At 41.1% G+C, this 26929-nt stretch overlaps 1 protein-coding gene across 1 annotated transcript in view; it reads right to left on the bottom strand.

The window, feature by feature from the left end:
• ephb6 (eph receptor B6) overlaps nucleotides 1–26829 on the bottom strand; it is a 37143-nt gene extending 10314 nt beyond the window's left edge. Inside the window, exons 1-5 of the mRNA XM_051406014.1 lie at nucleotides 26679–26829; nucleotides 17831–17895; nucleotides 11950–12222; nucleotides 10052–10221; nucleotides 9655–9950 (exon numbers count right to left, since the gene is read on the bottom strand). Coding sequence (XP_051261974.1) covers nucleotides 9655–9950; nucleotides 10052–10221; nucleotides 11950–12222; nucleotides 17831–17895; nucleotides 26679–26784 — 910 coding nt within the window. The 5' untranslated portion in view covers nucleotides 26785–26829. The remainder of the gene's footprint in view (nucleotides 1–9654; nucleotides 9951–10051; nucleotides 10222–11949; nucleotides 12223–17830; nucleotides 17896–26678) is intronic.
• Nucleotides 26830–26929: the final 100 nt, after the last annotated feature.

A 26929-nucleotide genomic window follows, 5' to 3' on the forward strand; every position in this document is an offset into this window, starting at 1 on the left:
TGATAAGAGGGAGTGTAAATAAATTATGTGTAAAAAGGAAAACATACAGTATAAATGAAGAGGATATATATTAAAAATAAATGAACTCTAAAGAACCAAATTGAAATCTCAGTGGACTGAACAGCAGAGGGCCATATCTGAACTTCTGGCAGTATTTTCTGAAATACACAGTTTGTGTGTTTCTAATTTGTCCTGTTTTTATTGTTTTGGTCCCTTCTGTCCAGGACAAAGTCAAACATCAGAATCTATTTTTGGGTAAAGCATCAATTTCAGCGTGGCTTGTGGTTCCCTTTGAGCCAAAAGTTCATCTAAAACATAGCGGTCTGGTGTTTGTTGTTGGCTTTGTCCAGAACAGTCATTTACTTTTGTTTACAGAGGAAATGGCCTGCGTTAGCAAAGAGCAGCAAAACCATCAGTCGCACACACGCAAGTTCAAGACAGCACACTGACCCTCTATCAGTGTTTTAAAGGAATAGTTCCACATTTTGGACAGTAGACTCTTTGAGAGAGTAAGATGAGAAGATCTGTATATCAGTCTTTAATATGAAGGTACAGCCAGCATTAGGCCAAAAATAAGCTTATTCAGTGGTAGAGACTCAGAGCAGAACGGTTTCCAGTCTTTGTGCTAAGCTAAACTAACCAGACTTTAGCCTAACATTTAATGAACAGACATAAGAGTGGTATCAATTTTCTCATCTAATTCTCCACCAGAAAGTGAACACACGTATTTTCCAAAAATTTCCAAATGTTTTCCAAACTTCTCTTGTAAGAAGTCGGAAAATGTTCTCAACCCACAAAGGGAAATCTACTCCTTCAGTTTATCTTTTCACCAAATGTGTGTAATTACTCCATAATAAAACAGACAATGGAGCAGAAACTCAAGAGGAATCCTATTAATAATACATTAGTCATAAAAAGTATGAATATTATTCTTACCAGAAATCAAGTAACACAATCATCTCTCTCTTTCTCTCTCTCTCTCTCTCTCTCTCTCTCTCTCTCTCTCTCTCTCTCTCTCTCACACACACACACACACACACACACACACACACACACACACACACACACACACACACACATTGAAAATACCATTTGACCCTGCTGGCTGTTATTCTATTTTACGGTGGAAAATCTGTGAAATGTGCCAATTGTTAATGTCAACAGCAGGACAGCTGAGCACGGAGGTCAAGGTAACACACACTTCATTTCTTGCTGCCGCCTGCCAGAGCCTCGAGTGCTTATCCTGAGCTGGACTATGAGAACATTGAGAGTACCGCCTCCGGGTTGGTCTGCTGCCATTTTCACACTGTGTGTGTGTGTGTGAACGCCTAAAGAAGTGTCAGCTAAAGGTTGCATCGTTCAAAAAGAGGTCTCTTTGTCTGTAAGCTAAATGTGGAGTGTGCATATTGTCATACAGTGAGGCTTTGCTTGTTTCTCTGAGTGTGTAAATGGCACACCTGATAACACCTGACCCAGCAGCTTAAAAGAAGGATCCTCTCATGTGTTTTTAAACAGCGTAAACACACTCTTGGAGTCGGGGGATGAGAGCGTGTGTGTGTTTCTTTATGGTCAGTAAACCCCTCACCGTATTTATATAACCTTGTCAGGAACATGTGCCTTGTCTTAAACTTGACATGCTGTGTATGTGTGTGATGTATGTGTGTATAGTAGATGGTGTTGGGGAAGCGTGGGAGTAAAAGATAAGAAGTGAAAGGGGGAAAGAATAAACAGATAAAAGGCTTTCTGTGTTCTCACTTGTCTCAGAGAGCTGACTTTGCTTTCAAACAGGTGCGAAGATGGAAAAATGGAGATAAGAGAGGGATGAAAAAGGATGTTGAGAGATCACAGAGGGAGAATGAACTAGGAGAAAAAGGGCAGAAGTGAACATGGCGATGGATCACTCAAGACAGTTGTAGGATGAACAGCAGGATTATGTTTATGAGCGGCAGATGATGGGTGAAAAAAGGAGGAAACAGAGAGGGAAAGAGGAGAGCGACAAAAGAGGAGATCGAAATATCCTCCTTCGTCCATCTTTTATGTCCTGGCTGCACATTATCAGACGTGTTCTGTTACAGCTCTGACACGAAACATGACTTTGCTACAAAGCCTCTCATCGCCATTACGAGCTCCGGCAACAACTCCCCCCCTCATCCACCTGATTGTGCAGCAGCCAATGAAAAGGCAAGCCCTCTGCCCTCTCGCTTGATCTGCAACCCCCTCCCTCCCTCCCTCTGGCCACATCCATCCACCCATCTTTCACTCTATCTTCCAGCTATAAAGTAGACAGTTCATGGCCATTATGAACACACGTCTTTACAGCTGTACAGTCGGGGAAGTTAGGGGCGAGGGAGGAAGAGAAGTGAGGTGAGGGTTGAAATAAAAATCCACTGAGAAACAAACTCCCAGACAGACTTCGTGCAGTGCATTACAGTGGCAATAATGCTTGTTTACTGACTCACTAACTCACAAAAATAACAGCTGAACTGATTATGCGATTAAGTGATTATTCCATTGTCAGAAAATTAATCTGCAACTACATGCACTTTGATAACTGATTCATTCTTTCAGTCATTTTTCAAGTAAAATGAGAGAAAATCACTGGTTCCAGCTTCTCATAACATAAGGCTTTTGAGATTTTCTGTTTTTCTGTTCTGTAACTGTGAAAAAAATCAATTTTAAGATATCATGCTGAGCTCTAGGAAATTGAGATAAGCATTTTTCATTTCACTTCACTTTTTTTTAAATAGACTAAATGATAAATTGGTTAATAACATTTAAGAGCTACTGACAACTGGAGTCAAATCACATGCATGTGCCCAAATTATTTATCTAAACACCAGATTTTAAGCAGATAGATAGATAGATAGATAGATAGATAGATAGATAGATAGATAGATAGATAGATAGATAGATAGATAGATAGATAGATAATAAAAAGGATTAGCTTAGCAAAGGCTTTACAAAAAGAAAATTGAATCATGTAGAGAGAATAAGTACAAATGAAAACTAAAATTAAATTCTGAAGAGATAAACAGAAATACAAAAAACAACAGCAGTGAGGTGAGTAATTTGACGTTAATATAATACGTTGGTATGTAGATCACTGACCCAATTTCTCTTTTTCTCTTCCTCTCCCTGTTTCATGCACTCATTCCCTCTTTTGGCTCCCAGCATAATCTCTTCCTCTCTATCACTCTCTCTCTCTCTCTCTCTCTCTCAGACAAACAACACACACACACACACACACACACACACACACACACACACACACACACATATAAGCTCGGTCACAGATGCGACCACACAACAGGAGAGGCGAGTACACATGGTTCCAACTGTAAATGCCTTCCTCCGCGTTATGTTCTCTACGTTCTGTCATTCAGTGCAGCCTAGAAAACAGACAGACTCTGAATCATAGGCGCTCTAATGCCATTCATTTCCATATATGATCCAACAGCACACGGCCATATGTAAAAGCAAGTAATCCTTTGTTGGATTTTATCATATAAACAAGCAGCTTATCACAGCCCATGAATACACTGTAGCAAAAACGGAAAGTGGACTTTATTCAAACACAAGATAATTCCGTCTCTTGCATATATTAAAAAAATAATAAAATGTGCACAATATTAAATTCCATAGTATGTTTTAGACAAATCCTAATTGTTTCTAAAAATCTGAAATAAAGAGACACTAAGCAGACCAAGTGACACAATATTATAATATATAATAAATTCACAAAAGTTTAAAGAGGTAGCTTTGTGACCATCAAAGTAAAATTCTGACTTTCCTTTGTTTGCTTCTTTTGTTCTGCACAAAACACAGACAGTGAGATCTTGTCCTCAGTATTGTTTCTGTGAATTTACAGACAAATTAAACTCTCTTTTTTAAGGGAGAGTCTAATAGTCATTGGTCAGTTTCTTTAAAATTTCTTGCCACTTAGCAATAAGAAATAATAACTTGTTAGCTAACAACTGCCTTTTTTACACATCCAGCAGTCACAGAGAAACATTATTATTATTATTTGGAGACAGCCACCTGGCAAATTAACTCCACTTTTAGCTGTTTTTAATCTTTACCAACTCCTGAAGGAAACATCAACATTGAGAGCAATTTAAAAAAGTAAAGTTGCTGTCAGACAGCTAAACATCCAGCTGAAACTCACTTTGAAGTTCCCTAAAGCCGAAGGGAACTGCAGAGTCGGGTGATAATTGTCTGTAGGTTCCTCACTATGAGTGACACCTTACACATTGTCATTTTGTACATTGTTATTATAAATATATTATTATATTTTAAATAGAACTGTTTTTAGGCATTAATGATTAAAAAAGAAGTATATCCCCACCAGAATTATATTCCTCACATTCTGTGAAAGGTCATGTAGGAAAATTTAATTTACAGAAAATGTTAACTATAATGTGAATACATGAAAAAGATTTTTGGCTGGCTGCAGCCTGAAGCAGAATTTATACTCATGACTTCAGTATTTCTAAAATCCTGTTCACTGTTCTGGATTGAAAAAAAACTTTCTGACGACACATGCGACTGATGTGATGTAGTCGTGTCTGTTCAGGGTCCTTTGTCACCATCGCCTGGCTACTCCCACCCAGAGACATCCAGCCAACAGTCAATACCACATCTCATTGATCATTTATAAACTGTGTTTTGCTCAAAGCTCGACCTTTATTAATAAACTAGAAAAGCAACTAAATGTCACCATTGCCAATAAGTGTACACTTGACATATCATGGTGAGAAATAATTATGAGGGAAAAAAGCACAACTGGAATTTAATCTGAAAGTAAAAATGAAACAAATCCTGTCAATTCTGGCTTTGAAGATGATATCGATGGTGTTGGGTGAAAAGTTTATTTTTGGGGACCAGGGTAGGGTCACCCATCACACTCAAAATAATATCACACTTGCATTTTTCCTTCCTCCCCTGGCCAAATGTTCTTGTGGGAAACATAACGTGCCTCAGGATAGTTGGTGGATGTGTCTGTGCTAAGAGTGAGCGTTCTGGGTGACAAATCAGGACAGTCTGACATGTTGCATATTTCATTTTGAGTCGCACGCCACAGAAAATACCAACATAGTTCTAAATTAACTCAAAGCCCATTTGAATTGCATTCGGCGGTAATCCTTGTCCCAAATCCTCAACAGTGGCTTAATATTCTGGAGGAATCAAACAGAGAAAGGAGCTTGTCTGAGGATGATGTGCTGCCTGTTCGGACCAGCTTGGGGAGCCCAAAAACTAAAGGAATGTTTCAAGACTGATGGCTGATAAGGTGTAATTGTGTCTCATGCTCTGTTGTGTTTTCGCCTGTGCTCGTCGCCTCTCCATCTCCCTTGTGGGATGCAAATGTCAAAGGAGAAAAACATCCTTCAGTTGTTGGGTAGAAAAATAAAATAAAAGCAGACAGCTGCTGCTTGTCGTCCACCTCTGGACGTCATTTTTCAAAAGACCGAAGACAAGTTTTTATCCCAAACTGAGATTTGAATGTAACAGTGATCATGTAAACACCTTTTTTATGTGTTTTATAAGCGTTTGATGTTTCACTTTCACTTAATTTATCATCAGTCCAAATGGTTGAGTGATGTTTTGGTGAATAATCAGGCATCACACAGTTGACTAACAAGCGACTATAAAGTTTTCACACTAGTTCTTCTCAAGTGTGGCTGCCATTTTAATTCATTTTCATTTTAAACAGATTGCATCCTCTGATGTTACAGTGGGTGGAAACTGTACACAGAAACAAACAACAAAGCTCTTATTACATGTTTTAAAGGCCCTGAAAACTTACTTTCTCAATTAGCTTCTTACTATGAGCAATAGGGCCCTGTATGAGCACAACATTTCACTAGTTTAAGTGGCCGTGGCTCCACTGGAAAAACATGATGTCAAGTATTTCCATACAAGTTTTAGCTAAATTTGAATTTAAATCTGATGAAGGTCAAGGGGTTGTTTTGCTTGTTGCCAAGACACTTTCAGTGTAATCTGATCAAACCACCACACAGTGCTGAAGAAGCAGATAAGTTAAGATTTTAAATTCTAAATAAATTATACTTAAAGATTTTTCCCCAAAGTACAGTGATAGCGCACATAGCCCATCAATAATAGTGGTTCAAATCCATGGCTTTTCCTGTCTTCAATACATATCAAACTGTTCTTGAGCAAGACACAGAATGGGGAAACAAGCCTATAAGTCTACAGATCTTTGACGTGGTGATGGTGCTGAGCCAAAAGTTAGGCATCACCAAAGTTATTACAATTCCTCCTCAAGAAGACGTGTGTCCGTTCCAAATTTCATGTTAATAGTTGTTGAGGCATTTCAATAAAAACCTGGAGCTAGAAAGAAAGTCACCAAGTTCAGTTGGTATCATCTACTGGAAAATGTTCGCTGTAATCATCGTTCCATCAGTGGAAGTCTTTGCTCCGTGTTTCCGTCTGGACCAAAGTGAAAAACCAACATTGACGTCCATTAAGCCACACCACTAGGATTGCTAGTCTCTTAGACAAATGCGCCAAATGTTAATGTTGAATGAATATAATGTAAAAAGTAGTTAGCTGGGGACAAAAGCATTATAGTTCACTTCTGCACTTGGTGTCTTACCCATTCTTTCTGCTTTAGAGTCTTAAGTCCTTACCATAATAATCCACTTTCACAAATAAAGAAATACATTATGAATCTTAAAATAGAAAACTATTAGAGCTGTGTGTAGTTAAAGGCGATCATTTAACAGTGACATTCCTTTTCACATGAGACTGAGAGGAGGAGGGAGTCTCTTATTTGTCCCTAAAAATTATGTCTTGCTTGAGGGTGCAAAGCTGCGCTGGGCTTACAATTCTCACATGGATATTAAATGGTATTAATTTACCTTATTAAAGATACATGTTGCAGCCCAGTGTTTTTACCTTTATCTCTCCTTCTGCCTAAGGATTTTTTCTTCTATGCACCCGACCTGTCTACAACAGCATAAACAGCTATTTATATTATAATTTTTTTCTTTGCTAGAAACAATCAAACGGAACCAAATTACATCTTATAATGAGCCAACTTTGGACTGCTGATTGCAAGAAGCTCAATATAATTCAATGAAATAGTGAAAAAATAGAGAAAATACATTGCAATTCGCCTGTAAAAGAGTACTGGTTAATGTGCTAAATGATGTGCTTCATGAAATGCATGTGGGTTAAGATGACACACTTGCAGTAAGTGGAAATAAATGTCAGTTAAGTTCTTGATAAAGTGCTTTATTTTTCTCTCAGGAGTGTTCAAAGTGCCGGCAGCAGAAAAACAATGAACATTTCGCAGAATGGTGTGTTGTTAGTTTAAGCTTCTAACCAGTACATAACTTCAGTGCAGTGGAACTGATCACTTGCTCACTTTGTGCTATAATTAAATGTCCTTGGTGCTTAATTCAAACAAGAACAAAATGTACAAATTCTAATAGTTAAGAAAGTTCGGTGCTCCACTTTCTGGTGAGAACAAGGGTCGGCTACTGTTAATAATCCTTGACGACTGCATCGCCAGTTAACCATCTGCCTCTTTTCTCAACATTCCCAGGGAGCCAGAGAGGACAACAATGTAATGATGCCAATCCACATCATTAGTCAGTGAAGTGATCAACAAAACATAATCATATGAGAGTTGGAACAAAAAGCCGGAGCAGCGTGGGCAGCAGTGTGTTAGATCATTCATAGACAGTCAGTGAAAGCCTTTGCTCGGGCAGCTGAACAGTTTCGAGGGGTGATTTGTCAGTAAATATCAATCAAATGCAGACGAACACAAGTGGCGGACCGAGTGCAGATGTAAAGCAAAAGAGCATGAACACATTTCACAGCTGAGTTGGCAAGATTGGAGGATTAATTGTGCTGGAGTTAGTCAGACTTTGAGGGCCCCAATGCAATTACGGCCATTGAAATTCCAAGTAGACTACAGTTTTACTGTAATCCTGTCCTCAGACATATGTGGATGGAGTGAAAGCGCGCATCAGCTTCGCAGCAATATACACTTGACACACACACAATCATCCACTCGTTTCCTTTTACGCCTTCAGAATTTTTTTTGCCTGCTCAGTTCTTTAAGTCATTAACTTGCATCCTCCTATCTTTCACTCTCCCTCCACCTCTCCCTGTTTTCCCTCCACTCCCCCCCTCTCCCCCTGCGGTTTCTGTCACTTGTTCACAGACGAGTGGCCATTACATCGCCATGACCTAAATGTGTCACATCCCTCTCACTATGGCTCTCTCCCTCTCTTCCTCTCTCCCTCCTCCTGCTTTCTCCCTATATCCCTTCCTGTCCGTCTGGACATCTCTCAAATTTTTTCTACTACTTTTTTTCCCCCACTTACAACCACTTTGAGAAGTGCAAACGCTTTTGACCAGTTTTGCAATTGCTGACCCTGTTCTGGCTCTCAGCTGTGTGCTCTTCTATATGGATGTTTCTCCTGCTCTCTCCTTTCCAGCCAAGTTAGCAGTAGATTATCAATATATATATATAGCCGTGTAAACCTGTAGGTGTGCCTGTACGGATCTATTGGTGACAGACTATATATGCACACATGCACACTGCATGGATACAATACTGCCTCTACCCTTGCCTCATCTCATCCTGACCTGACCTGCCCGCCCTCGTTTCCTTCTGGTCTCTACATCAAACACACTTGTGTATCAGAGTGACAGCAGCTCCTTTCAGTATTGATCCATACGCCTCATATCTCAGGAAATACCAAGAAGAGAACTGAGAGGAAGTCAAGATTGGCCCAAAAAAGGAAACTGATTACCCGTATTTCTTATTGACATTTAAATTCCAATGAGTTCTCTTGAACGCAGTCACTACTTTGAGCATTTAAAGGAGAAATTCGCTGATCAAAGTCAGTTAACAGATAACTCTTTGCGTAGAGTTTTGAGAGGTCTGAGAAAATAATCCTAGTGATATCATCAGGGCTATCTCAGCTTCAGCTTGGAGACTATACATGTTTAATAGAAAGCCTGCATTACAAATGTAGTTGCATTATCAGAAATGTGTGAGTCTTCTTTTTCTGGAGTGTGCAGAAGAGATAAAAGTCGGGATATATCAGCCTGTGCTGCATGAATTGTGACAAATTTTTATTTAGATATTAATATGTTTTAAGAAGAAATTGTATTTAAACAATGTGAAATTAGTTATTCTTATTGTTTAAATACAGTTTCTTCTTAAAACAAATAAATATCATCACTCAAAACAAATCTATGCATGCTGTGCACACTGTATATACTGTCATATCCACCTACCTTATGTATACAAAATAACCTTTTTATTTATACCTTTGCAGTCTGCACCATTGTACTATTGTCTTACTGCCTACAAATGTTATTGTTGTTTTTTATAGATATGTTTATATATAATATATCTGTTTATGTTTACCTTGTCAAGCTGGTTGTCCTGTTTATTTTGTGTATGTACACTGATGGTGACAGTATGGGCCAAGTATGTGTACACACCTGGCCAATAAAAGTGATTCTGATTTAATATGTCACAAGTCGTCCAAATTTATCAAAGGGTTGATATACTGCAGCTGCCTTACATTCATTAAAAAATAATCAAATTAAATGTACATGATGCTGAGATTATCCACATCCTTCAAGCTCATCAGTTTTCCTCAGACTTACCCAAGCAAGCGGATCCATTGAGGTTCTGCTCATAGCCTTCATCACAGACACATCCTCCCACAGGAACCATCCACTCCCCTTCGGCATTGCAGTGCATACGAGGGGGCGTGCCTCCCTGTGCTTTGCTGTGGGGGACACATGTCCCGCTCACAGGAACTAAGGCAGTTGGCTCCACCCCTGAGGGAGTCGCTGGGTAGGATGCCAAGTAGAGGCTGGTGGCTGGACAGCGGCGGTAGAAGATAGACACGCCCATGAGGGAAACACAAGCTCCACTGTCGACGATGGCGAGGACGAATCTGAAACAAGGGTCAAATGTTAAGATGGAGAACATTCAGACTCTTGGGAGAAATGATGTTAGTAAAACATGAGCAGCAAATTGTGGTACAGTGATGATTACCCATAGCGTGTGAGCGGAGCAAAGCTGCGTGTCTTGATGTTGATTCGGCTGTATCTGTTGGGTTGATACTGGTGAGGTGAACTGGGCTCCACCTTGGAGAAACTCTTATCAGCTGCAATGGTGTCGATCTTCACCCAGCCCTCCCTGCTCTCCTTCTCTCCAGTGGATGGCTGCGGTGAGGACAGAGCAGAGTGGACAGCAGACAGTGGAGGGAAAGATAATGAGTGGTCAAGAGAAAACAAAATAGCATAGAGTGAACGTGTGGTTGACAGGAAGGAAAGAAGTAAACATGAGGAAAATTATGGACCTCAAAATAAGCTGGTTGATAGATGAAGGATGGAAAATATGCAGTGCATTACATCAAAAGACAAAAACGGAAAAAGGAAAATGACAAGATGAAAGACAAGCTCAGGGTTTTGCTGTATTTTTCCAAGACACGTCTATATTATGAAGTAGTTTAGTGAGAATAGTAAACGTTGACTTAGATGTATGCAGGTCCCAGTGGGGGTTCGTGCTCAAGTCCCTGCAAAGACTTTCAGCGCTGCAGTGCTTCCTGCTCCTCTGTGACTCTCCTCTGATTCCTCATCAGGCTTTGATTTGCATTTTTAAAAAGCATCTCACTTCCCTAAGGAGAAATGCATTCATCTATACAAATACTGCATCCCTCCCACTGTGACTGCGACTGCACATGTAGCTCAGGCAATTCAGACTCAGTAGCTCAAAATGTCCCAGAAAAGAAGAAAATTTCAACTAAAGGCATAAATAAATAAAGATCTTTGGACAGTCAGCGTCAGCCGCTAAAAAAACACGCTAACTTCCTGCAATGAGTGTAAAAGGGTTACTGTCATATATTTTATGCCTTAAAGATGTAATTAGTGGGATTGAAGTGACATTTCTGGAGACCACAGTGGCACATTTTTGCATTTCGTAAACCATAGTCCTCAACAAGCATGTACTTCACACCAGTGTGGCCGAAGAAAGTCGTCAATCTCCACAGCTTTTCTTGGCAAGCACAATAACAATCAGGATGATTATACAATTACTCCTTGTCATGAGATGATGAGACGTTTTTTTGTCTTGGTGTAACATGGGCGTAACGTCAATGAAAATTGCATTTTACTGTCCTTAATGATTCTGTCTAAAGGTTGTTGGCCTCAAGCAGTGACGAAAAAACAGAATAATGAAAACATAAGTTATTACTCGCTTATTTATAAATGTATAGTTGCATGGAGAATAGTATTCATCCACTGGGAAATACATCTTGGTAACCTAAATGACATTTTTGAGTTATTTGGACATTTTTAGCATAACAAATTGTAATTTAAGGTAGAATATGTTACATTTACTTACTCTTTGTTACATAACATTAGTTTTGTCCATTACCTAGTTTTATCAGCTATGCAGCTGTTATTATAACCTGTCAGTGACTGGTGTAATACTTAATACTACTAAAAACCTAAATCTCTAGTAAGAACTAGTTTGTGTGATGCTATGTGTTTTAATTTAGTGATAAGTAGTAATCTCCATTTTGTGACATAAACATGTATAACTAAGCTGAGTTTGGCCTTATGAAGAGCTGGTGTAATGGCCGCTGGACTCCTGGACCACTAATGTTAGATAAATAGACAAAAAAAACAAAACAAAACAAAAAACAGTGTTGCACCATGACCAGTTTTATTCTCTCTGTCTGATGGGAAAAAAACATTTGACTGGTGAAGTAAACAGCAGGGAATGAGGGTCTGTTTTACTTTAATACTGTGGTCTGAAAATGAAAATTATCTTTGCTTGTCAGAGGAGACATGTAAAGCTAACAACATCTTGTGTTGTGAAAGGATATTTGCTATTTAAATAAAAGCATATGGTGATTACAATCTAACACATCCAGTGTTGTGTCTCACCTCAGCTACCCAGGTCCTCTCCAGCTCTCTCTGGGTATCGGCCTGTTTGTAGAACAGAGTGAGTGTCTCTCGGCAGGTGGGTGACGGTGATCGCAGGCTGGCGCAGTCACGCACTGAGAAACGCAACGTGACAAACACCCGTGGAGCAGAGTGCCGGTACAGGAAGGGTGTAGCCAACCAGTTGTCTTGCTGACGGGGATTTTGGTTGACATTGCAGACCTCAAAGGTTCGTATGAGCTTACCCCGGTCGTCCAGGACACTGACCTCATCCCACTGAGAGAGACAGAAAGAACATTATGAGCTCTCGTGAACTCAACGTTGTAAAAGAGAAACATGATCTTAAGCAGGGAGCTCCAGAATCTGCCTGTATACTTTAACATTCCTGGTGTGTTTATGGTTGGTCCACAGTTATGAATCCTCCTTATGTCTTAAAAGATAGTTTACATGCTGCAAGGTAAATATTGAGCATATTTCTGGTGTTCCTGACATGTGGGTCCTGTCCCTTACTAACATCATGCACTGTTGCTTTACCTCTTCATCCTCCATTAGTACAGTACAGGATTTGTTTCGTCCTGCTATAACATTCATACTGATATCAAATCCACAAGTGAAAAGCTGTTCTTTACTGTCCCCAATGATGTAGGTCATCTCCATGTCCTGGTTATCTACAATAGACTTTCCACTGTCTAATTAGGTAATCAATGATTACAAAATCAGTAGTTAATTAAACCTCTTGAGCCATTCATTCAGAGCATAACACATTTCAAGTGTTGCAGACAAAACTGTAATGATCAAGAGATACTTAATTTATGCCAGAATATACTGTATATTCTCACTTCTTTTTTAAATAAGGAATTTTAATTCCTTTATTTGGATAGTGACAGCTCGAGACAGACATGAAACTGGGGAGAGAGAGGGGAATTACATGCAGGGCTGCGGGTTGGAATTGAACCTGAGCCACTGTGGCACTGTGGCTCAACTCAACCTTAGTACAAGGGGGCGCACGCTTTACCAGGTGTGCTACCAGAGTGCCCCAAATTCTCACTTCTACAGGTATTGTAGCTATTTAGATGATTTTGGTTTAATGTGTCTAATAACCCTTGTATGGTTGAGGTGCATGAATTTATGTTTGTGGTGCAACAGTCTACAGCCATGCCAGCCGCTAAATGCTAACGCCAGTTTGCTCACAGTGACAACATGCTGATGTTTTCAACCTCTGTTTAAATGTTAACGGCCTCAGTTGGCTTATTAACACGAAACACACAGTAATGTCTAATACAAATTTTGACCTGATGATATTTGTTGGTAAGTAGTTCTTATAATGAATCCCAACTTGGCAATGGCAATCTATCAAAAATAAGTTGACACATTTCACTCAAAGCTACAAATGTCAACCTCACGGTGGCGCTGGAGGTCAAGCCACAGGATCACTGTAATCATTGGGATACATAGTCTAAGAACCATATATTTCTGTATTAAATAGCACAATTTATTAAGCAGATCTTGAAATATTTTACTAGATAAGTGAAAACCTTCTTCTTCCGGGGGTGGAGGGAAAGTCAGAGGATCACCAAAGTGATAAGGATTCATCCTCTGGGGATAATGAATGTCTGTATAAAGTTTCAGTAGTTGATGACCAAAGTGGTGGACTGACCGACCAACAGACTGACATCATCCCCAGAGCTGATCAAGGTTTCTTTTCAGAAAATGACACAGAACAAAATGTAAATGTTTTTTTCTCCAGTACAAAGTATCCAAAGCAGCAAGGACACTTCTGAAAATGTTGATGTTGAATTTTTATGTCTTCCTTTTAATAGAAATGGAGGCGGATGCGTCAGACAAAACGAGCATTTAAAACTAACAGATAATGTCGGCATTTTCAAATTAAATATGTTTACAGTAACAATAAAACTGTTTTATACAGTGACGTGGTTCGTCTTGCACTGGTTTGGCATTTGTATGGGTACCATTGTTCACATGCAATGGGTAGCGGACACTTGTGTGTCTGATAGCTGTTGTGTAATAAAACAAGCTGAGTTTTTTTTTTCATATTTTAGGGAATCTGAATACTTGCAGATGCACAAATGGATTTAGACATGAGCTATACCTCCATGGAGGGAAACGAGCAGCACAGAGACACGGCTCTGAATGAGACTCTGTCACATGAGTCAAAATGTAAATGCAGGCTCAGGTTTTAGTTTCACCAATTATACAGTACGGTGCCTCCAAGGATGAAAAGGCTCTGCTTTAAGCCTGTGTAGCCCTGAGTGACAAGCAGGGCCTTTTCTGTTGTAACACAGAGGAATTATGTATTAGGCCTCATCATCATTATTCTCCATGCAACAATGGCAAGAGGACAAAAGGTCCTGACACCCTATCAGTGTGCATTCGGCGTGTGTGCGTGTTTTTGTGTTTGTGTATGTTAGGGTATCTCTGCATGTATTCTCTGCGCGGTTCTGACAGCCAGTATGAAGAAAAACTCTTTGGAGCATCACCCATGAGAGAGTGCATTCATATTTGGTCAAATTGGAATAATGATAAGATCAGTGAGCAGATAGAAAGAGTCGGAGGCGCTGTCAGTCTAATGGAGTGAAAGGACAGACTTCTCTCTCCCAGGCCGTGATTCACTATGTGTCAGACAAGAGAATGAGGGGAATCGGATGGAAGGGACAACAGAGAGCACATGGTGGGATGGTGAGATGAAGATGGGGAGTCGTGGGAGTGAAAAAAGGGGAAATAGTAAAGAATGTGTGTGTGTGTGTGTATGTGTGTTTGGTGTCACAGAATGAGGTGGTTTCAGTAAAAGCCTGACCATGTGGACTTTCAGGTAGAGAGAGTAGCTGCTGGTATCTGTGTGTGGCATCAGGCTGCTTCTGTACTTTTGTGAAAAAAACACAGCTTTCATTTGTTTTCTGACCCCGAACCGAAAACCCCCCACCTCCCCTCCCCTCCCACTCCCTTCCCTATTTCTCCCTGTCTCGTTTTCTCCCTCCCTTATGAGGAAAGTAAGAAGAAGAAAAAAAGAAGAAAAAAAAAACGGGGCAGATTGGGGAGGAGGGGTGGATGAAGCGTTGGAAAGAAAGGAGAAAAAAAACAGGGACGACTCATCTTTGTGATTTAATTTGAACTGAAATGCCAGAGAGCCAGAGAGCAATCTCTCCAGTGACAGAGGGCAGGGAGGGGCAGGGCCCCGGACACAACGCGCACAAACACAGAGAAGCAGGGAAGGGCACGCACAGATACCCCAAGACATATGCATGTGCACACACACAAAGCAAACACACAATGAAAGAACAGCGAGCGGTAACAAGGGGAGGGAAAAAAGCAAAGACTACAGTAGGAAGTCGAGAGTCGGCTGGTTTGACACTGAAGGGAAATAGGGGGCAGAGTGGAGACTCAGTTGGGGGGATAAAAGGAAGAATATGAAGCAGAGACCCAGTGGCTGTGGGACTGTGAAGGGCAAAGGGAGGAAAGATTAAAAGAGGGAGAGAGAGGCAGAGACAAAGACGCAGAGGGGCTGCTTGTCAGTACATTAAAAGAATGGAAAGATGGTAAGAGAGCAAAAAGAAGCAGGAGGAGAGAATAGGAAAGAATATCCACAGACCCCCAAGCAAAAGAAAAGATGGGATGTGAAGAGAAAAGTGAGGAAAGGGTTAAAAAAGAACACATATACACACACACACACACACACACACACACACACACACACAACCTCCCTCTTTCTCTCCCCCTCTCTTGGTCTGTCTTTCTACTTCTCTCAGCTTGATGCCCCGGGTCAAATAACCATATCTCCATCTCAGAAGCACTTCTCATCCAGGGACCATAAAGAAAAAAAAAAACTCATGCAAATGCTTCACTTGCTCACACAATAACTCACTGACTAACATGCACGCACGCACGCACGCACGCACACACAGGGATGGCCTCATATTAGCAGTTGCCATCATGGTTCACAAATTCCTAACACACATGAGGCCCTAATTAATCAAACATCATGTACAATTATGGCCCAAGACTGGAGGCCACACTGGGTGATAATGACAGTGCGTAAAGCTAATGTTTAGTGTAAGGTGAGATAAAAGACTCAATGTGAGTGTGTATGCTTGCCAGATGTTGGTCAGAGACTACTGTAAGTTTCATTTGGTACTTTCTGAGCATGAGAAATTCTGGTGGTCGTAACTGTCGGCTCACTTGTTTGCCAAAACTAGCACGTTTATTTTATTTCATGCACTGTGATACTCTAAATTTATGTATCAGATGTTTTGCACATATTTCCCTTGTATGGCTAGAGTCTAAAGAATAATATTGCTCTGCAATGGCAGAGTAATTGGCATCGGAATTTGCTCCACAGTAACGAGAACTGAACCCATAGTTTCTCACATGTAGTTTGACTGATTATCTCAAAGATGATGACAATGAAGACGATGTATGCCTGTAATTATGAGCCATATTAGAACTGAGCCACAATCACTCACAGATGAATGAATTTAACTGACCCGGGAATTGACCCTAGCACAGTCACGCATGTAACCTCACACACACACACACACACACACACACACACACACACACGTATTTACACAGCTCAAGGCGACGCATCAACCTCAAATAAAAAGCAGCTCAAGAATGGGATATCTATGGTTCAATCACTGCCTTCTCCTCACAGAAGAAGACACACAGGAGAGACCAATAAAAACATTTTAGTCCTCAAGGATGTCTTGCATGCAGGACCTTGCTCATTCTCAGGCTGTGTGCCACCTGCCAAACGTTCCACCAATCAATGTCAGATGCCAGACATTCTGCAGGATAATTACGCTGACCCTAACCCATAGCTAAACATAACCATTTATAACCTTATTCCTAATCTTCTGGCTGGGGTCTGTAACTTTAGTGCAACTCTCTGCAGCTACGAGATGTCCACAACAGAAATAGCAGAGAAGGTTTTGTGGAAGCCCGCTGTTTATTTGAATCATTGCAATCAATGCAGCCTTGGAAAATACGCCAGCTAGCAAAATGGACACCACAGGGTTCATGCTTGATTTTGATGTGTTCGAAATGTGCAAACACGGTGAGAAATGCATTGCATTTATTGTACTGGCTCCATTTTAAACAGACTTTACGAGAAGTGCGAGACAAATTAACATATCTACAGAGCAGAGTGCAGAGATCTGTAGGCACAGTTTGTGTGAGTGAGTTTTTTAACAACTAGCTCAGAGACTGATATATTATGTTTATGTTTTATTATGAATCATTAGGGTCAATTATGATTGGTTGAGAAACAGAATCCACAAGTCTTTTTGTTTCTGAATACAGTAATTACATACACCTTTAACCACGACTAATCTAATACACAAATATAATCATTTCTAATCTTCACAAATCTCTACCAAAACATCACCAAAATCATTTTAATGTTACTTTAGTAACTGGTAATTATTTTGATAATCGTCATTTAAGTCATTTTCCGAGCAAAATGGCAAACATTTAATGGCTCCAACTTGAAATGTGGCACTTTGCTAAATAACTTAGGGTTCTGGACTGTTGGTCGGGCAAAAAAGGAAATTTGAATATGTCACTTCAGGCTCCAGGAAATGGTGATGAGCATTTCTCACTATTTTATGACATCTTAAATGATTAATCAAGAAAATAATGAGCAGATTAATCATGCTGCCTAAAAGGACCATGTGTGTAACTGAATTGAGTGTAAGTGAATTCCCATTAGAGTTACACCACAAAGCCCAACAAACAATGTGATTATAACCTTACACTTAAAACATAACCATGTGTAACATGTGCGCAACACATTTGATTGGCCTCCCAACATGACCGCTTTAATGCTCCAACAGCTGGAAAGCACATTGACAGCGAGCTCCCTGCTTACCCCTGTGTCTGGATAGGTGGTCCAGCCCAGCTCTGAGGTAGACTCTGTTGTGTCCAGCAGCATCACTGACAGGTAAGAAAGCAGAGACAAAGACAAGGTGTGAGAAAACAGACAAACAAGTTTAATGCTATTGATCGTTGCTCGAGAGTGTAAACGTTTAAACAGAGTGAGTGAGAAAGAAAAGAGATAGGACTGCCCTCGAGAGCTAAAACAGGATCTGCTTCAGTGACGCTGAAGCTGAGATGAACTTTGTGAAGTAGGAGCTTTTACAATCAAACAGTCTTTTATTCTTTTGTTAAATACCACAAGCAGTTGGAAGCTGGTCTACTGTCGGTGGAACCGGTCCAGGTTTTGTCCACATTTCTCTTTGATTTTCTCCTGCATGCAATAAAATCAGGGCAAGCTCCAGCTGTGTGCATCTGTCAAATCTAATAACTGATCCTGAATAATGATGCTTTTTGGCACAAAGTTCTGGTGTTTAAAAAATTAAACTGATTGACCTGATGGGGCACTGTGATTAAAGGTCAAATTTCCCAACTTTAAAAGGCCATAACAGTTACTGTCACATTTTGTTGAAACTCCACAAGCTGATGCTTCTTGTAGTTTGGCTCAAAGGGAACCTTGATCATTTTGTGGGGCACGATGGTTGGTTTCCCTTTTTGTTTCAGGTTTTAACAGACATTTGCTCATTTCCAATGATCTAGAGTAAAAGCACGAGAATAGCATGTGACCTTTATGTTGGAGTGTATTTCCCCCTAATTTGCTTTTAGGTTTAAGTGCTTTAAAAAGCAAGCTGGCAAAGAAATCACACACACAGACACACGCACGCACAGTGACTTTAATGCTGAGTGCGGCGTGCTGACACATGGCAGCTTCCCACACAAATCTGAAGCCCTTGAATTTTCCATTAGTATTCCAAAACCGTGAAGGCTGCCGTTCCTTCAGTCTGGCACGGTCTGTGCTCGGTTCTGTCGAGGAGATGCACACTGAACGCAGGCCAAGGATTGTCATGCACACAGAGGTGGCAAAAAAAACATCAGACTTCAGGTTTAGGATGCACAGATGGAGTTAATGGAGAAACACACACAGTGCCTAATCACCTAAAGAGCTATACTCACACACACACGCAGAGATAATTGTGGAAGGAAGCAGCCATCCACTCTGTTTACAAATAAATAATTCTTCTCATTGTTGTCATACAATTTTTATGCTTTCGTTTCCATTTCATGTCACACGACCGTTCACCAGAGAAAAAGAAGCTCTCTTTTTCCTCTCTCTGACAACCAGACAAAGAGTGGCAGAAATGTATTATCTACACAATCATCACACACAGGATGGAATTTGAAATGGTACCCTGTCTCGCCAAAACACCAGTGACCCACTGAGATAGCTCAATTTTTATTTCTCAGGTGTACAGGCTTGTGCACACACTCTGCATCCCCCCCTGCCTGCACTCTTCTTAATAAATCAAATAATAAGAAACTGATATCATTTGTGGCTTATGACATAAATTCACCCCCACTTCTCTGTTCTCTGACTGTGCTGTAAACAGATTTTTCCTTTAGGATTATACTCACAGATGGAGACCCTGCAAATCTGTCCTCCAATCCTTCATTTCCCTCCTCTTCTTTTTTTTTTTTACAAGCCCCCCTCCCCTCCAGTCTGTCTATCTGTTTTCACCCACTAGCTTGTCTTAATGTCAATCTTACTAAATTCACACATTTTCCATGGAAGTCCTCCAGGATTTGGAGCGATATGAATTGTGTCAAGAAAAGAATACAAATGGACTGTGACAGCTAAGGATTATATGCAGCCACAGGCATCAGAATAAATAGTTTTTGGTGCAGCGTATGTCTGGACAGCTTGGCGACTGGAATCGCATAGCCGATCAGGATAAAATCAGCTACAGGGAGAAGACTAAATCCACCAAGCCGGGATGTCTAAAACCTTTCAGAAGAATGATGATTTCCATTAGTGACACACCTTTGCTGCTTCACCTGTTGATGTATTGCTATTATATGTTGCCAGTTTATTAGGTACACGCAGCTAAAACTAATGCAGTATAATACAACAGTCCTGCAATAAATCCTCCCAGCATGAAAGTTATAATCAGTTTTTGTTGACACTGTTTCAGAGAGATGTTCCTTCAACTTTATGATCGTGTTGGAGGATGTTGTTTGTGGTGAACTGAACTGCATTATACAGATATGTGTTTCTGTTATTCAGCGTATCTTGGGCGGACAAAATAATAGCACCTGTTAGTGTGTGTGTTGACATGGAAACAGCATATTGATTAGCTTCTCAAGCTTGCGTGCCTCTTGTCAAGAATCTTCCTTCATTTGTCAACATAATAATTGATCATTTTACGTATAAACAGGTCATGCATGAAAGGCACGCACTTATATATGTTTTCTGACCTCATTAAGCACCATCCTATTTATATCAAATAAGCACACACACACACACACACACACAGACACACACACACAAATGCTGCAAATGTGTCATTCCAAATTCAATTAACCCTGTGCTTCGGGGCAGAGTCATGCATAAATAATATATAGCCGACTATTTTGACATGAATATTTATGCCTCTACTATTTAGTTTCTTGTTGTGGGGCCTTTGGGAGCACAGGTCCTCATGTCGCCTCTGCTCTAACCTGTACATGAGGATTACATGGAGGAGTGTTCAAAGGGCTTCATGCATGTCTCATTGCGTGACATTAGCATGCTGAATAATTCACCACGGCATCCTAAGATTGAGCGTTGAGTACCGTGTTACACACACCTTTCAAGGATTAGCTTGTGCTCAGGCATCATGACTGGATCTTGTGTGTGTGCGAGACAAAGTTGAACAAAAGAGAGGGACGTTTGCTGGCAGGTTCACTTGGCAGTAAAAGCCCCTTTATTTAACTCGCAGACAACTACGCCACCGCATCTCTGTTATTGGTCCATCTAAGGGCAGAGACACTCAAAGTTTCTCCCTGACAGTTTGAAGAAGTGCTGAGTCTGCAATCTGGACCTGAGTGCTGTGTTAATGCACGCCGTCTCTCACGTCTTCTCCACTCTGGTCTTTTACTCGCTCTACTACTCGATACCTTTCCCCCTTTTCTACCTCCATCCTGTCCCTTGTCCCTTTCATCTCCGCCCTCTCTGCATGTGTGTATTATTCATCTAAAAAGTGACAACAGGGTAGGCATCTCTGTACGTTAAATAAGGAGATACGCCGTGCTCCATTATTGATGCCAGATCTGCTGTTTGTTTGGGAAGAGCTTTGATAGAGAAAAGAGGAGACAATACAATGAAAAAAGGCTGGATTATGAAACAGGAATGAGAAGAGGAGGATAGGATTGTGTCTGTGCATATGAATGTGCTTCTTTCACTCTTCTCCCCTCTCATTCGGTCTGTGGCGTGGGTGTAAATGTTGGTTTCTGTTGTGCAGAGGTGACCTGCATTAGTTCATGACTGTCCCCTCTGCCACTCGAGTGTTCACTTCAGCGGAGTGACCCTCTCTCCACTCTCTCCATCCATTTCTCTTTGCCCAACACTTTGCCTCTCTGTGTGGCCATGCATGCACCGACACTCTCCAGCGCTAAGTGTAGTGCTGTTGTTCATGTCACGCCTCTTTGATGGCAGATGTATGCTACTTTACCGCACATTTTCCAGCCAATAGAGCCTTCCTGACACTTAGCAAAGAATTTCTGTGTTAATATTAACGTAGGCTAGAGCGGAGTGAGGGTGGGAGCGTGTAATACGCCTTCACACCAAAGTAAATGCAGCTGTAAAGAGCACATAGAGTCACTGAGCTTACAGGTAACAGCAAGTTTCAGGAACACACCAATGCAAACACACATCTTCACAAAAAATTCCCACAGTGCCTGCAAGCGTTCTCAGCAGTGGTCAGGTTGTGTTTTGTCTTTTGTCCACTCATCCACCCATCTCCACCCATTCTTTATACGCTCCAGATGCTCCCACCCACAGACAGTCAGTCAAGGACAAGGCCTACACCAAACCATCATTACAAACAACCACAGCGAGAGAGTGATACGCCAAGACAGAGAGGGGGCAGGAGGAGGAGGGTGGAGGAGTGAGGAAGGAGGGGGATTAACGCGATTCCAGAAATAAGCATGCACATGTCAAAGGGAGTTATCAAAAATTCTCTGGTGGGTAAGCTGAATGAAAGTGCAGCTGCAACAAACAGCACTTAAGCCAGGTTAGATGACAGAGCAATGTCTGCAATGAGTCGCTGAACAGGCAGCAACAGGCACAGGCACAGGTAGGAGGACAAACAACAACCCTCTTCCTCCATCCAAGATGTTTGAAAAGATAAAAATGGTGGAAAAATGGAGGTTACTATCTGGGAGATCATTCTGGTTCTGGAAGGAATCGTTTCATATTTTGGGCATCACACTGTTTGTATGACATGCCATCCAACCTTTTTGTTCCTAGTTAAAAGTCGAGGGGGAGATGTGACAGTGTAAATACGGGGATAACACATTCATAGTGTTGCACTAAACAGAAAAAGTGACAAAAAATTAAGACCCACTCAACCTCACTTTCACATCTCCACATGGCATGCCGATCGCGGGGCGTGAAGTAGGAGTGATTATCGGATCGTCGGTTTTAGAAAGTTACATAACAAGCAGTTCAGACATATATATTCGCATTTTTGATTCTAAGTTTCATACAATGCTTACATTCATATGCACAAGAAAAATTTACAATTGAGTGCTTAACCAGGCTCGGTCCAAAAGATCTGCCTACTATCACCTCTAATACTCACAATTTAACACGCAATAACACACAAAGTTTGTCCATTCTAAGCAAAAACAACTAACCATTTGTGGTTTATGGGGGGTTATGATTCTTCATTAAACAAATTAGATACAACATATAGGTAGGTGAACTTGTTGCAGAGGCAGGCTACCAGGTTCCTCTTGTTTCCAGCCTTCATGCTGTGCTAAGCTAACGTCTCCTGGCTTCATATTGAGCATACAGACATGAGAGTAGTATCAAACTTCTCATCTAACTCTCAGCAAGAATGCAAATAAGTGTATTTTCCAACATCTTTGAAGAATACCTCACATCAGTCTCCTTTTCTTTGATCAGAGGACAATTTATTTCAAAACACATTTTGCTTGAGTATTTTAGGCCTACAAAGGTTTGGATTAGTCATGAAAGAAACAGTCATGACAGAATTTAATGAGACCCAATAAATGCTGTTGGCCAAAATTCTTGTGGAAAAATACTGCACAGTGGCGCTACAGAAGAGAAGTTTGTCCCTCCTTCTTGTTCATCCATTAGAAGAAATCTAGACTTACCATTACAGACAGAACCTGCTGCAAACATATTTTCATCACATCTCCACCCTCAACAGTCACTAAGAAGGAATGCAAATCTGAGATGATATCAGTTTACTATAATCTCATTGTGTCATTTGTGAATACCAAAGCCTTCAACAATCAAACTTTACCCTCACCCGCCAACACGCAAACTGCCAAGTGCAGCTTTAATATGAAATTCAAAACTGCAAAGTAAATTCCACTGTGTCACAGCAGTCCATACCACGCGTTCATCTTTCAGTTAAATTTTAGCTCCAACTCAGTGACTCTATCGGCAATGACAGTGACTGACTCAAAGCAGAGAGTCTTGGCTCGTAGCCGCCTGAAGGCTTCAACCTCTCATATCACAAATAGCAGATATGTGATTCATTTGAGGAAACGTGGCCTAATGTCATTAGAGCTCTCAACAGCCACAGAAAATTATGTTGCTTTTGAAAATGACATGCAAAAACACTGCTAAAAATACCGCCTGGTCACAGTTAAGTGTTGTTGTGTCATTGATGGGGAGGCTGCGTCCTCCACTTACACACACCAGCATGTGATTTCTCTCTTTTCTGCAGCTCGGTGCACAGGCAGGCAGGAGTTACGAGTACAGGAAGCTGTTAGTGGCATCAGTCCTGCTGCACTCCCACTGTGACAAGCATGCCATAAATTTTCTTATCACACTTTCTCTAATTTACGATTTCCTGAAAAGGCAGCTTATTACACCCAGGATAGGGATACTAATCAGCCTAATTAATATCCAGTTAAAGCCTGACGGCAAGTAACGACTGGGAAGACGGCCCAGATGACCTTAAAGTGAGAATGTAAACATGGCTGGTGTTTTTATTTGTTATGCACAGATAACCAGTGGCGGAGGGATTATTCAGATTTGGTTATACGCTTATATTTCAGCCAATATTAGCTTGTTCCAGATATATTGGTATCGGTGTAAATGTCGCTAACAGAAATGCCAAACTAGGTTTAAGGTAATTTAGGTCTTTACTTTTTACATAGTTTGTCCACCAGAGAGCACTGACAGGTTGGTTTTTCAATAAAATCTGAATTTAGTATGGATATAAGTCTAGTCACAATTATTTTTTTCCATATCAAGATTATTTGTTTATGTTACATGTTTATGTAAAATCAAAAAATGGCTGATACACCGCTATCAGATTTTTGAAAACGTCCTAATATTGATGTCAGTATCAGTTGGCAAATCATGATGATTTTAAAAAACCACTGGTTCAATTTATAACAGTATTTTATAAGCTCATTGTGTTTTTCTACAGTAAAATCTTAATCTGAAAAGTAAATATAGCTGTCAGATGAAAGCAATAAAAAAGAACAATATTCCCTTCCTAAAAAAGTAGAAAGTGCTGTAGAATGAAAATAATACTCAAGTAAAGTACCTCGAAATTGTACAGCACTTGAGTATTTTAGTTACTTTTCACCACTGCAGATGACACCAGCAAAAAAATGTTGATACTCGAAAACATTTTCGACTACAGTTTGGGCAGCCTGTTGCCTTTTGGTAAAAATCTGATTAGAGTGCCTTTTCAGGGTATGACATAAGTTTCACTAATGATACAAGGTTAATATCTGGATTTGCATAGCTCCGTGAGCATCACTGCATCTCCGCTCATCCATGATGGGAAGAGCTGGAGGGGCATCAGGTGTGCCTCTTGTGCAGGCCTCCCCTTCAGCGTGGTGTGTTAATCCAATGTGAACACGCAATCCTTGACACAGATCCACAACTCAGAGGCCAGCCATGTGGCTTCACATCAGTACCTCACATCAACAATGCATGTGGGCGAACGCATCAACACTTACACAGGCAGCATGTGAGAGTGTGAAATCAAAAGCCCTGTCACTCACACACTCTGTAGTTTGTCATGCAAAGAGGCTGCGAAATAGCTTTTATACTCTTCACTGCAAAAAATAATGGGTAAAAATGGCACTTCTTTATGGTTTGTGGCGTGAAAACGGACGAGAATAGGGGTTGTTAGTGGTGGACACAGAAGTACTTCAAAAGCAGCAGACGGACAATAAACAATAGAAAGACAGACAGTAAACGTATCAGTTAACCAGTCAGCCTAGACGGACACGTCATACACTGTGATCAAAGCCGAGGCAGACGCCAAATCCTCCCTTCGTGACATAACTAAATGTTTCAATTTACGTGGATTTATATGGACGTCCTAGCTACTGGGTTAATACTGTATTACTATGAGCTCTATTTCAATTACACAAACAGAGTCAGTAGGCCAGTAACACTGTGCAGCCTCTCTCCCTCTCTGTCATTCTGTCTCATCTTAGTCCAGACCATCTGTTACAAACACAGCTCAAATAATGTGGCATGAGGCTGACATATAAGTTACCTCTGTTATAGACTATAACTGACACACACCTCGCAGTAAACTAAAGCCAATGGGAGATGAGCGTGAACAGGTGCAGCTCTTTCCAACGTGCAGCCCGATCCTTTGAAAGTAATTGCGTGCTGACGGTTGAAACCCTCTCAAGTGTTGGGGACAGGATGCAGGAGCAGGAGCTATGTATAGGGCAGGCGCTAAAGCATGCATGCACCTATAAGAATACATGCAACACATAAAGGCAGCTTGAGTCATCAAATTGTCATCAGGTTTCTCAAGTCAGCCCACTCTGATGTGACAGCACACTTCATAGATGGAGTCTCACTTAACTATCAGCCTTTCCACACAGTCTCTCTCTCTTTGTTACTGAAGCGCTCAGTCGCTCTGGCACTTTTTAAGACATCTAATATTTCCATTTCTATAAGCCAAGTGTGGAGAGTCAAGAGCAGAGGAGACACATTCATTGAGGAGACAAGGGGCACTGATAACAGTACTGGAGAGGGGGCAGGGGTCTCTGACTGTTACATCCACAAGATCATGAGTGACACGGAGGCCTGGCGGCGGGGGGGGGGTCGCCAAATACATAGGCAAAGAGAAATGGGTTATGCAACTTATTATTCATTTGTCTCTAGCCTTATTTCCATATTCTTTTGTTGGAGGAGCTTGATAGGCCCAAGCATGCACCTGGCACTTCCATGCCAACAAAGTCCTATCTGATGTGCTGCCACAGTGGCACACACAAGCATCTACACAGACAGACAAACACACACACAGATGTGCTCAGACTCAATACAAAACACACAAAATTAAAGCACACAGGGCTGTGCGAGCAGAGGGGAAAGGTGGTAATTATTCAGGGGGTCCCAAGCTGGAGGTGGAACCCCAAAAACTGAGAATGAATCAGACTTTCTGAAAGTGCAGCGGCCTTCCGTGCCACTGTTTCACACGTTGTCAAAGTGGCCGGCGTTCCCAAAGAGTCACATTCTTAAAGAGCTATTACAGAAGCATACCAAGTGTCCATCCTTCACTTGTGGACTCGTTATGAGCACATGATGCGAGCGCCGTGCGTAACTCTCCATCCCGCTATACCCATAAACACACACGTGAAATCACAGATTTAATGGGAATATATTCAAGTAAAAGTTTAGTTCTTACCTTCCTCAGCTGAATTAGGCTGGAAAAACAAACAGAGAGACAGAAAGACACTCCACATCTCCACTACAGAATGACACTGACAGAGAGAGAGGGAGGGAGAGAGCATGAAAGAGGGAGATAGAGTGAGTGTGTGTGAAAGAGCAAGAGAGGGAGGGAGAGGGGGGTGAGAGAGGGGGTGGAGTCTGTTTGCTCCCTTTATCTGAGAGAGAGAGAGAGAGAGAGAGAGAGAGAGGGAGAGAGGGAGAGGGGGG

The sequence above is a fragment of the Dicentrarchus labrax genome, unplaced genomic scaffold (assembly GCF_905237075.1).
Source record: "Dicentrarchus labrax unplaced genomic scaffold, dlabrax2021, whole genome shotgun sequence".
Lineage (NCBI taxonomy): Eukaryota > Metazoa > Chordata > Actinopteri > Moronidae > Dicentrarchus > Dicentrarchus labrax.